At 45.6% G+C, this 12,261-nt stretch overlaps 1 protein-coding gene across 1 annotated transcript in view; it reads left to right on the top strand.

The window, feature by feature from the left end:
- Positions 1 to 12,261, top strand: part of DDX11 (DEAD/H (Asp-Glu-Ala-Asp/His) box helicase 11) — an 18,494-nt gene that overhangs the window by 368 nt on the left and 5,865 nt on the right. Inside the window, exons 2-17 of the mRNA XM_010566343.1 lie at positions 39 to 275; positions 642 to 728; positions 2,362 to 2,519; positions 3,646 to 3,691; positions 4,235 to 4,342; positions 4,904 to 4,991; positions 5,482 to 5,684; positions 6,264 to 6,416; positions 6,520 to 6,566; positions 7,349 to 7,428; positions 8,728 to 8,772; positions 8,894 to 8,961; positions 9,511 to 9,549; positions 10,028 to 10,151; positions 10,704 to 10,838; positions 11,304 to 11,416. Coding sequence (XP_010564645.1) covers positions 39 to 275; positions 642 to 728; positions 2,362 to 2,519; positions 3,646 to 3,691; positions 4,235 to 4,342; positions 4,904 to 4,991; positions 5,482 to 5,684; positions 6,264 to 6,416; positions 6,520 to 6,566; positions 7,349 to 7,428; positions 8,728 to 8,772; positions 8,894 to 8,961; positions 9,511 to 9,549; positions 10,028 to 10,151; positions 10,704 to 10,838; positions 11,304 to 11,416 — 1,731 coding nt within the window. The remainder of the gene's footprint in view (positions 1 to 38; positions 276 to 641; positions 729 to 2,361; positions 2,520 to 3,645; positions 3,692 to 4,234; positions 4,343 to 4,903; positions 4,992 to 5,481; positions 5,685 to 6,263; positions 6,417 to 6,519; positions 6,567 to 7,348; positions 7,429 to 8,727; positions 8,773 to 8,893; positions 8,962 to 9,510; positions 9,550 to 10,027; positions 10,152 to 10,703; positions 10,839 to 11,303; positions 11,417 to 12,261) is intronic.

Raw genomic sequence — 12,261 nt, 5'->3', positions numbered from 1 at the left:
AGCCGCGGGAGCCTCGTCGTCTTTACTGTCTGCGGCAGGGAAAGTCACTGAGTCTTATCTGCGGGGCCCTCTCCTGGCTCCGAGACTTCGAGGAGAAGAAGCAGCGGGAGGAGGCGCGACTTCTGGCGCCTGCGGAGAGCGGGCAGGAGGGGAAGAAGCCGCTGACCCCAGCGGGGCCAGCAGCCCCAGACGGCAGAGACACCGCCGGGGAACCGGACTGGGTTACGGCCTTTGTGCAGAAGAAGGAAGAGCGGGACATGGTGGACAGGCTAAAGGTTGAGAAATGCTCGAATGCGGGGGATGGGTAAAACAATGAGGCGTGAGGGTCAGAAAGGCTCACGTCCTGGGCGATGATGGGAAAAACAGGCGAGGCGGACTTTGGCGGTGGTCCTTGTCTTTCACAGGACTTTGTTTCAGTTATGAGGGATGAGGCATTGCCGAGCGGGTTGCGTAAGACAGAAAACTATATTGCTCTGAACATAGTAAGCTATAATAGGCGTGCACTCCAGGAGAAAGGGACAGTGTACTGACAATTTTGTTTCAGAGTTTTTTTTTCTATACCCAGGGCATAAGAAAGTAATTATACCCAGGGTTTAGGTCTAAATACTCTTCATCCTTCCTTCACTCTCCCTTTATTTTAGGAAGAGCAGATCAGGAGGAAAAAGCGAGAAGATCGTCTTGAGAAAATTCGCCATAACATACAGTTAAAATATGCAGCCAAGAGGAAGGTGAGTTATCTCGCAGAGATTAGAACTTTCTGGTTTGGTTACCTCGAGTGTTGTTCATACTTGCTTATGTCTGCGACTTCACACTGAATTTTCCAACCTGTCTGTTTGGGGAGCCCTTTGCATTAAGTTGCTGAAATTGGCTATCCAGGATTTTTTATTAGTTTTCTTTTTAAAGTACAGACGTGAAAAACAATTTGTGTATAGAGAATTTCCTGTGACAATGTTTGTGTGTGGATAGAAAGGGCATGTGTTCTGATGGCCTTCTGGCCCTCTGCTTTTGTTTTAAAAGCTTTAATACGTGGACTTTTTTTATTTTTTTTTTGAAAGCGCTCTGTTTTATGAGCATGTGTGAACACTCTGTACTTCTGGAATAAAACCTGTAGAACTGTGACTAAATTTAAGATCATGGGAACAGAAGACCCCCTCAAAAAAGCCACGTCAGGCTTTGGTTGTATTTTGCTCACCACTAGGGAGCGGTTGTATTTTTTTACTTTCATTGCAAATGTGATTGTTTTGTTCAGAAATGTCTCTTTTCTACATACAAAAAGTTCACAGATATATTTTCCTGCCGGTTAGATGGGTGAACTGGCCTCAGTACTCTTGTCTCTAAGAGCTTTTTGATGGTGAGTCAAACTTCTTAAAGATACCCCCTTCAGGTCCCCAAACAGGCAGATTTGTTAGGCTGCCAGGCTATTCATTTCTAGTGTGCTCCATCTCGAGGGCTGTGGTACGTTTTGGTCAACTCCTGTCAAAAGGGTATGGCAGAAATAGCAAAGGTTCAGAGGCGAATGGCAAATAAAAAACAAATTGAACAAAGAACTTTTCTCTCTTAAGAGGTTGAAGAGTATGTGAAATGAGAAGCATGACAAGAAACAGGAAAGCAAATGAGAGAAATACTATAGAGATTTGGAAAAGCAACTGATTCATCTCCTCTGTAGTGCTCCCTAACTGCATTTTTTCATAATGTCGTGGTAAAAAACTGCTCATTGATATTGGAAAATACTGTTTTCAGATTGTGTTCTAATAAAGAAGAGTTCATTTTTTCAAAGTTAATCAGAAAACTATTCTTCAACAGTTTAATGGAATTTTTGTAGAGGGGTAGACCTGTGTTTGCTAGAATAAGAACCACATAACTGGAGAAAAAAACAGCAAGAAGAGTCTTGTGCTCCGTGTTCTAAAATAGGTGCTGAGTTTATCCTAGCTTTGAGTTAAATGTGGACGGAGTGTTTGATTATGTCTTTATATGTTTGTGTGGTTGCACTTATTTGCACACTGTTTTTTCTCAGGCGTACATCTTTTATGGGCCACTTTAAGCAACTAATACTGGATTACATGAATATTGTCATTTCAGGATCTATTAGTTCAGTGAGCTTTTTGCATAGAAGGTTTTTTATATTTCCCCTTCGTATATGTCTGTGAGGGCAACTCTTGGGTTGTTGGTTACAGCTGCATTCTGTGGGGCTGAACAGCTTCAGACACCCTTGGTGCATTTGCTTGTCCTGCTGGGGTTTTACCCAGCAAGCCATTCCCTGTGTTACGTGTGGGGGACTGTGCTGCCTTCTGACCTGTCCGTGGCATAAAGCAATACCTCTCTTTCTGTATGAGAAATAATGTGATGGTGTGTTCCCTTCAGAGATCTGAGGAGGATGAGACAAAGCACCTTCTTCAGCTCAGCAAAGAGGTTCTTTCAGAGGGAGCTGGGGTGGATGTTCTAGAGCAGCTGGATCACAATGAGGAGGAGCTGATTCTTGCTGAATATGAGAGTGACGAAGAAAAGAAAGTGGTATCTGGGTAAGGACAGGGACTGAGAGGGTTCCATGCCAAGGAAGCATGTTCTGTATCATTTTTTGCTTGCCTTGATTAAAGAGATTTCACCTGTTATTGTGCGCATCTGGAGTTTCTCCCCCATTCAAGCTGTGTAAGGTAGTGGTTGTTCTGGGTGTTTGTTTGTTTTGGTGGGGTTTTTTGGGGGGGCGTGTTATTGTTTCATTTTTTAAGCTCTTGTTAAACTGATCGGAGTGACCTGAAGTGTTTTCTGAGAAAGTGCATCTTTCTTAAAATGTGTGGCAAATGTCCTGCCTTTATCCGTGCCTGGTTTCCCAAAGAATGCCTCTGGATGTTGAGTGAATGACTTGAGATCAAGTTCCTTGCAGTAGAAAAGCAAAACCACACTCAGGGCATCAGAGGAAGCTATGAGTCCTGCAGATTAGCACTGGCATCCTTTGATATTCTAAAGGGAGACATGTTCGTATTTCTGAAGACTGAGCTTCAGCATGAAAACCCCATACACGCTTTTCTCTCTCATACATTTGCTTTATGCAGAAAGCCAGAAGCCATACTTCAGCATGAAAAGTCAAGTACATTTAAAATACAAATTTACTAATTAGTATCTAGACAGAGCCTTCTGCCTTAAAAATTGCAAAACACTTAACTACTTTGTTTATATGTAGTTTATCAAACATTAAACTGCCATTGCCTTTGAGGAACTCTATGGCAACTAAATATCTTCCTGAAGCTTTTCTTTATGCAATAGCTTGAGGGTGGTAAATTGTCTTTAATAGGAAAGTTTTACAAAAATAAATAAATAAGCTCACCGAAGAATAGTATAGCACTGATTAGCTTATGCCTGGGGCTTAGAAGTCCCAGATTTAAAAGAAAAAAAAAAAAATTCTTGAAGTTGCTAAAAACAGAGCCCTACAGACATTTTTCTTTTAAAGAGGAGGGCTTGACTTGATTTGTGCACGCTTACACTATTCTTAAAAAGTTGATTTTTCTTTTACCTCCCGAGTTAAGATCTGAGGCTCTTATTGAGATGACATAACCATCTCTTTTGAGACCTCTGTCTTGTAGTAGAGCATCATTTGATTCTAACTGTCAGTGATCTGCTGAAAGGAAACTGAGCTTTCTCTTTTCTTAGGCTGGAGGAAGATGATGATGATTTGGAAGAGGAACATGTGACTAAGGTGAGATGAGGAAAGTGAATAGTGCCACCTCATAGAACAGTGTGGGAGTGAGCAGAATTATGGCTTCCTTGCACCCTTCCCAGAGTCATGCAGTACAGAAGGATTTAGGAACTAGCATCCAAGAATTGCCAAGTTTGTGGATAATAGCAACCAGTTCTGCTGTGCTCATCTCCTTCTGGACTACACTGGCTGCCTAAGCAGCTTGCTCTGCTAATGCTGCTGAATTTTTGCTGTGGCTTGCTGTAAAAGTACACTGCAAGTAACAGTTTTTTATTACTCTCCAATGGTGAGTCCTTGTTTTTATGGGGACTTTGGAAAATTAAATGGAAACAAAGGCAAATGCATAGGAGAAAACAAAGATAAGGCTGTTGGCCTCAACAGTTGTAAGTTGACACTCAAACACGTGCCTTCCCTTGTATTTTTGAAGGCTTGAGCAAGACTAACCTTGTTGAGATGCTTGGCTTCTTCCTTGCAGGATTGGTTGTAGGTAGGGGATTGGCTTCCATGTTCCTCTTGTACTCCCTTTGTTCTTCCTCATTTTAGATTTACTACTGCAGCCGCACTCACTCCCAGCTGTCTCAGTTTGTGCGTGAGGTGCAAAAAAGTCCTTTTGGCAAAGATACTCGTCTGGTCTCCTTGGGATCCAGGCAGGTATGTGGTATTGTTTATAAGGGACCAAGAGTGCATGTTAACTTAATGTGATAGACTTTGTGAGGAGGTGTGTGGATGTGACACCACAGAAGGCATCTCAGGGATTGACTGAATCTCCCATTGAAAAACTAAAGCAGTCATGGATCGTGGCACAGATCTGTGTGATGTGCGTTTTTCTGAGAGCTCTGTTCTGGCCGTCTACCTTTGATGTAAATGCAAAAGTCTGTTTTACCTTTCCTGATGTGGAATATTACAGATGTCCGAGTCACCGGGAAGGCGCTTCTCTTAGTATTACTTCTGGCAGCACTTTTTAGAAGCTGCTGTGTAGCAGTGAGCCATCTCAGTGCACCTTTTCTCATTTTTTTCCTCCTTGCTAAGTTTTTATGGGTTTCGAGCATATTTGTAGCAGTTGGTATGCACAATGTCTGACCGATAGACTTTTCCATTTCAGAATCTGGCCTGAGATTGCTTTAAAGAAATCTTTTATTGTACAGCAAAGGGTGCATACGGAGCACTCAGTTCTTAATTGACCCCCTACCTTCCTCTCTTTGCATGTCCAAGAATCTATGTGTCAATGAGGAGGTGCGACGCTTGGGGGCTCTCTCGCTCATCAATGACCGCTGCATGGAGATGCAAAAGAACAAACATGGTAGGAACACTTCCAGCCTGGGGAAGCAATTGCTGATAAAACTGGTGTGAGAGTCTGGAGATAGTGCACACTGTCAGTCGGTTCTAGCAAGAGGGTGGTAGGAGCTTGAAAATGGCAGGTTGGAGGAGCAGAGCTAGAGATCCTCAGCGCTTTTACTTTTCTTGACCTCCAGGCTAGGATGCTGACATCTCTTTCTGAGTGTTTTCTGAGTGTCTTAAGTTGGTCAGGACTTCTGCAGCAGAATGATACTTGTCTTTGTAACTTGGTATTAGCAATGTTGGAAAATGTCACATGGCTAAATCTAACTGGCAAGAGTACTGTCCACTGTGGAGATGGAAATGTTACTGCTGAATAATTTTAAAATAGATGATAGGTCAAAAATACACATGACAAAGCCTGCTTTGAAATCCAGCAGGTTTTGCAAAATGTTTTTTTTAGGCTATCGTGTGTATTGCTCATAGCTTTCTTTTCTTTTGATTTCTGCTGTTAGAAAAGAAGAGTGATGAAGAGAGTGAAGGGAAAAAGAGACGTGCAAGTCGCACCGTATGCCCGTTTTATTCCTATGAGCAAATGCAGTTTCTCCGTGATGAAGTTCTAGTGGAAGTGAAAGATATTGAGCAGTTGGTGGCTTTGGGAAGGGAGACCAAAGCCTGCCCATATTATGGGAGTCGATACGCCATTCCTGCTGCTCAGGTAAGGTGTACATATTTTTAGCGGAATTAATGCTAGGATCTCTAAGAATAAACCAATTGCCTGCTCCCTCCAGTACTGTTACTCAATATTGTGGGAGTCTGTAAATAGGCTGTGTTTCTGTCAGCTGTAGTTTCGCTGAGAAAGCAAAGGAAAATGAGAATACCCATTTGAAGTTAATAGGGAAGCTGTAAGTATGTCTCAGCATTCTGAAATACTTGAAAGGCTCAGTAACTCTGAGGCAATACTGATGCATGAGTGTAATCTTAGCTCTTGCCACTGCTCTTCTTCCTTGCTTGGTTCTCTATTGGAAGATGTGCTTTCAGTGCTTCAGAGGAGATTCAGAAGGTAACCTGAACTGATATGCAGTTGTAGCATAATGATTTCTGTTCAGCTTACATCCCAATGCCTCTCTCAAGCATGTGCTCCTATCTCTCTTCCTACCTTTCCCCTAATAAGAGTAAGTAACTTGACTGAATTCTGCGAGGCCATCTGATATGGGCCTTTAATGAGTGATTGGGGAGTGCCCTAAGTTTGTAAGGATGAGAGCTAGAATCAGGGCAGTGTGTGCTTCTCCTGTAGCTGGTGGTGCTGCCCTATCAGATGCTCTTGCATGAGCCTACCAGGAGTGCTGCTGGGATCAAGCTGAAGGACCAGGTCGTAATCATTGATGAGGCCCACAACCTCATAGACACCATCACCTGTATCCATAGTGTGGAAGTCAGTGGCTCTCAGGTGAGTCATAGCCTGGCCTGTTAATCGTGAGCGAGTTCTGCATCCAGCAGAGCGCCCTTTCTTGACTCCTTTGTAATAACAGCTCCTTTTTCTGTTTGTGTAGCTGTGCTGTGCCCATTCCCAGCTGTTGCAGTACATGGAGCGATACAGGTGAGGATCTCAGAGGAAAACAGCGCAACAGTGGCAGGCAGTGTGGATGCCATGGCTTGTCTCATGTCTGCAGGGTCTTTCTTGCTTTTCCCCACTGGAAAGTTATTTGCATTAATCCTTCTGCAGATGAAAAGCCACTTGCTTCGTTATCTCTGTCTAGAATCTGTCTAAGTCAGACTCATGGGTCTGGTATTAAGCAGTGAGAAGGGGGATACCCCGAGGATTCTGGCTTTCCCTTATTCTCTCAGTTCCTTTCCCAATATCTTCCTCTAATCGCTCTTGCTTTGTGATGCAGGGTTTCAAAAGATTCAGTCTTTCATGTCTCCCCTTAGTCTTTCATGTGCTGACTGGCGTTATGGCAGAGGCAGTAAGCTCTGAGGAGGAGGAAGCTATATGTGATTTTTGGCTCTGCGTCTTGTCATCCCTGCAGTGGTTGATTATTGTGCTCAATGCTAATAACTTTGAATTTGTGGAGCACTACTGCAACAGGGACTTCAGGCATCACTGCCATTGTAATAAACAAACTAACTAATATGTGAGGAGAAAGGCAATGGTAGGAACAGTGTGGGGTGCATGGGTGAGTGTTCTGGGGTGACCTTAGGCAGGATATTCAGAGGTCTATGCCCTGTCACAAATAGGGAGATTGAGCCTGAAGAAATCATTCTCGGTTCCTGTCTCCCCCAAATGAAGGGGAGTTCAGGTGCTTTTGTTTCTGCAGCTCAGCTGCTTGAGTTACTCCCTGAATATGTTTTGGGGCCTAATACTTGTCTCATTTTTCATAGGAAACGTTTGAAGGCAAAGAACTTGATGTACATTAAGCAGATCCTGTATTTGCTGGAGCGGTTTGTGGCCATGCTGGGAGGTAAGCAAACCTATTTCTGTCTCCAGGGATGCTGATAGGCTCTGAGCTAGTTGGTGCTTCCTCAGGGCACTGTCCCCCTTCCCCCTCTGCAGAGACTGTGGGGAAGTGTTGCTCATGTATAGGTTCAGATGCCAGTAATTTTAATTCTCAGGCTGTTTTCTAACGTGGGGATGTTGACTGGTGTCTGCCTGAACCCCTCTCTTTGTTTGACTAGCTGAGGAGCGGCAGATGACATTGTAGTTTGGTAGAGGCAGTTTCCTTCTCTTTCTGTGTGGTTTTCAGATCTGATTTGAGTGGGGACAAAGTAGGACGCTAAGTGAGGAATACAGCAGATGTGTGACAGTGATCAGGACAGCACAAGAGCTGCACAGAATAAATCTGCTGGGTTGTCTGGTAGCAAGGCCTCTACCTGTGTCAGGCATGCCTCTGCAGAACGAATCTTTCTTGAGTGGTGCCTTTGCTTTGTGAGATAATTTTATTTTGCTGTGATTTCAAATCCACTGGACTTTGCAGGGCTTCTTTCCTCTAATGATTTGTTTGCTAGACCTCAGTGTATCTTGAGGACAGCCTGTCATAAGTTCATAAAGAACTTCCTCCTTGCCCAGGGGAAATGCAGCTTTTTGGAGCAGGGTCCTGGTGGTGCTCTCTGCCTTTCTCTCAAATGTATACTTCTCTTCCCCCTCTGTTCCTGCCACTCTTCCCCACACTCAGTTAAGTGCTTTCATTAGAAAATGCAGCCTGTGTACAGCTTCATGATTGAGGCTGCAAAAGTGAGATGTGAGGTGGGTGTTAAACACTAGGACATAAAACGCAGTGACTGGCAGCAATTAATCCTGTTCTGGCTGTCGGGGTCTGGGCATGGAGCTGTCCTCACATTTTCCCCTCTTCCCAGTCGCCTGCCAGCCTATGCGCCTCCCAGCTCCCTGCTGCTGCATTGAGGAGGGGTGATGGATGCATTGCAGTCCCTGTCCCTTCATCTTTGCAGCGCGATGACTACATAGTGTGTGAGCATTTGTATGCACCCACCCTACCTGCTGCCTCTGCTACAGAAGGAATGTAGGTGGTGTTTCTTAGGATGCAGCAGCACACTTGTCCCACAATGTAGGGCTGCCCTACAGGGGAAATGAAAACTGAGCAGGAGCTGATGTTTTGTCTGTATAGCTACATTTTGCAGATGTATAGTTATTTTTTGGTTTTTGTCCTGGTGCAGTGTCCCTTTCAGCTCAGTTGTTAGTCTCTTGCTTAATTTTGAGACAGACCCATTATAAGCCTTCCTTGAATCAGTTTTGTGTTTTACAGGTAACGTGAACCAAAATCCTAGCTGTCAGGCAGTTTCCCAAACAGGTAAGACTGGAGTGAACATCTCGGGTATGCAGCCATCAGTCAGGGACATGAGTGTGGGCAGCAAGGGACTGCAGGCCCAGCAGCTAATAATTTTTTTCTCCTTTCCTCCCTTTTCTTTCAGGGACAGTGCTAAAATCCATCAATGACTTTCTATTTCAGAGCCAGATTGATAATATCAATCTCTTCAAGGTAATGCAAACATCATTGTCTGCTAGGACACAAGTGGTGGTGACTGGTTCAAGGTTATCAGGAAGTGTGTTTGAGAGCTGGAAGTAGAGCCAAGGCCCACATGGCAGAATCTGCTTTCTAGCAGACTCTCCCCGGCTCCCCAGTGTATACATCTCCTCTGCTGCTGTCTAGATAACAGTGCATTAAAGCTGGATAGGTGGTCTTGGGGTAGAGGGAAGCAAGCAATTAAACATGTATGAGTGCAGAGGCTGTGTGTAGGCAAAGCTAAACTGTAAGGGTTGAGGATGAAGAAACTATACTATTCCAGTAACCTAACCCATCCCTCGAACCTCCAAACACAGCACCTAAACACAGTGTGTTTCCATTCTGGAAGCAATGCCTTTGTAATAAACTGTTGTCTGGGAGGCAACGCTCATGAAGAACTGTGCACCCCTCCCCAAGAACACAGCAAGAACAGCAAGTGATATCCCTGCTGGACAGGGATCAAGGGCAGCAGGATGGGAGAAGGGATGCTGAATGCCAGTTCATTTTTCTGTCTTCCTCCAACAGGTTCAGCGTTACTGTGAGAAGAGCCTCATCAGTAGGAAGGTACTGCCCCTGAGGCTTTATGGTCAACAGCGTTCAAATGCTGTTTCACACATTGAATTTGAAGTGGAAGATGCAGCAGCTGGGGTGGGAGCTTGTCTTCTCTACCCTGCTCTGCAAGCAAAATGGTTCCTGCAAAAAGCACTCTATGGGCAGATTACCTTTTGCTTATACAGCAAAGAAACATACAACATGGTGTACCACAGTATTCCAGTGGGTGCTAATTCTGTGCTGCTTGGCCTCAAACCTGCCAGCCTGGTAGGCTGCACTGCACTGGAGGAACAACCATCAGAGCCTTGTTTTGGTTTTGATTCAATGGGTGGAGGAAAGTAATGGGAGCTCTGGTCTGTGCTGATAGATTCTGATTGGGCTGGTTTGTGAACACCTACCAAGGAACTTTATTTGTGGCCAGCAAACCTGTTTTTATCTTGCCTGATTCCTGCTGTTGGTAGTCTTAGTCCTTCTGGCTTTTGCTTGGCAGCTTTTTGGGTTTGTGGAGCGATATGGAGGCCCTGCCACAGCTGTGAAGACCAACAAGGAGAACCAGAAATTGGCTGGTTTGCAGAACTTTCTTCTGACCCTCCAGCAAGGATCTGATAAAGAGGGTGAGTTCAGACATCCTCCATTTGTGTATCTGCAGACAAAGTGAGGATGTGGAACCTGCATCTATCTGCATGAGAAAAGGGGAGAGGCAGATTTGAAGAGATTTGAAGAAAGAGAGACTCCAGAAGCTCTCCTGCACAGATGTTTTTTGATATATCTAAGTAGATGACCTAGGCAACTATACATATGATTAGATGATCTCCTGAGGTCCCTTCCAAGCTGAATGATGATGCAATTCCATGTTTACACTGAACGCACTCAAGCTTCGCATTGCTGTGACCTGCTGGCTCTGGGACCAGAACTACCATGGGTAGCTCTGTTTAGTGTTGCCAGCTACGAAACCCAGATTTTTTTTTTTTTTTTTTTTTTTTTTTTTCCTGGCAATGAGACAGAATTTAGGTTCTCTCCTTTATTGGGTCTTTGCTCTCTGCCTGCATATGTAGACTAGGTATCATGTTCCTGTAGAAAGGACTCATTTATGTTTTGTGCTTAGTCCCTGTCTTCAGAAGTGTGGCCTAAGTTGCCTGCCTCTCCTTTTCTCTTCGGGCCAGCAGGTGCTCCCCAGATCCCACCCATGGAGGCTGAGAATGAGCAGCTCCGAACTGCCTCTCCACTGATGCAGATTGAAGGATTTCTCTCAGCCCTCACGAATGCAAACCAAGATGGCAGAGTCATTCTCAGCAGGCAAGGTACTGGAAAGGGCAAGCTGGGGAGAGGTGGCAGGAGTTGCAAGCAGGATGCTTCACTAGCAGTGAGGGAGGAGATCCTGAGCCTGGGAGAAGCCTGCAGCAATATATTTGTGGTGTCTGTGATGCAGGTTAGCAGGCTTGGTCTGTCTGAGGATGCTCGTGAACCCAAGGAATTCTTAACCAAGGGCATTGGGGCCAGGTTTTGCAGAGCTCTGCTCCCACTTTGGATGTCAATTTTTGTCTTGCAATTTACTGCGTCTTTACTATGGCTGCAGCAAGATTTGGAAGCAGAAGGTAACCTCCAGGCTGGTGTTACCTGCTGCTGCCTCTGGCAGTGTTGAATAGCAAGTCCTTGCTTTGAGAGGTGGGGACCTGCCAGAGTGCCCAGAGCAGGAGGGAGAATCTCTTCTATCCCCGAGTGTGTGTCACAGCTAGCTCCTGATGGTGTTTCTCTCCTTTTCCCAGGCACAGTTGGTCAGAGCAGCCTCAAATTCCTCTTGCTGAATCCAGCTGTCCACTTCGCCAAGGTGGTGGAAGAATGCCGTGCTGTAATCATTGCTGGGGGCACCATGCAGCCGGTGAGGGAAGAAGGATGCTATGCTGAGGTGTTGGGAGGTCTCTGGTGCTTTCTGTAAGCAGGCATGGAAAGATAGCAGCTTGGCACCACTGGGATGTGCTCTTCTTCTCGCTTCCCATGGTGTGTGTGGGAAAAGACTTCTCCTACCTACCTTTTTATCTCCCTGTACAATTTCCCTGCATGAGGTGTCATGTTGCCTGTTTGTGCAAAAAGTTGTAGGTGCAAGGGCAGGATTGCCCTTGTCAGCCTTTCTCAGGATGACACAGGCTGAGGCTGAGCTCGTGGTAGGTTGGAACTAGCACAGCTAGTAGTCAGAGGACCTTGTAAAAGCATCTGACCTTGTAACCGGACAGGGATCCCACAGGGACCATCCCATAGGGGATCTTTCAGAAAAATCAACACTTCAGTATTGGTATGGTGGCAGGCAGCTTATCATCCCTCTCCTGTTGCTTTAGTGCCTAAGAGACAAGCGCGTTTGTGATGTAGAGGTGCAGGGGGGGGTGTCAGGTATCCCAGCTAGTTACATGTATCCTGTTCCTGGACACGAATGTCCTGAGATTTCCTATTTGCTCTTGTGGCGACAAGGGGGGGAAGGAGGGTGTGAAGCGCAGGACCTCCCTTCTGGAAGGCTGCCCTTCCAGCTTTGAACCCTTCAGGCTGCAACTGGGAGAGAGGATGTAGTTGCAGTCCAAGCTGCGGTCTGTGCGGCGCTTGGGAGTCGCGGTAACGGGTTTTGGGGCCTGGGGAAGTCTGAAATTGGAGCCCGTCGGGCCAAGCGAGGCTGGCTGGTTCCAGGCAGGGGACCCGCCCTGTGCAGCAGGGCCACGGCGGGCCCTGAAAGGGGAG

This window comes from Haliaeetus leucocephalus, unplaced genomic scaffold (assembly GCF_000737465.1).
Source record: "Haliaeetus leucocephalus isolate CR32 unplaced genomic scaffold, Haliaeetus_leucocephalus-4.0 Scaffold206, whole genome shotgun sequence".
In the NCBI taxonomy this organism is placed as follows: Eukaryota; Metazoa; Chordata; class Aves; order Accipitriformes; family Accipitridae; genus Haliaeetus; species Haliaeetus leucocephalus.
The sequence above is the reverse complement of the archived record's forward strand: the minus strand, read 5'-3'. Positions and strand labels throughout refer to the sequence as shown.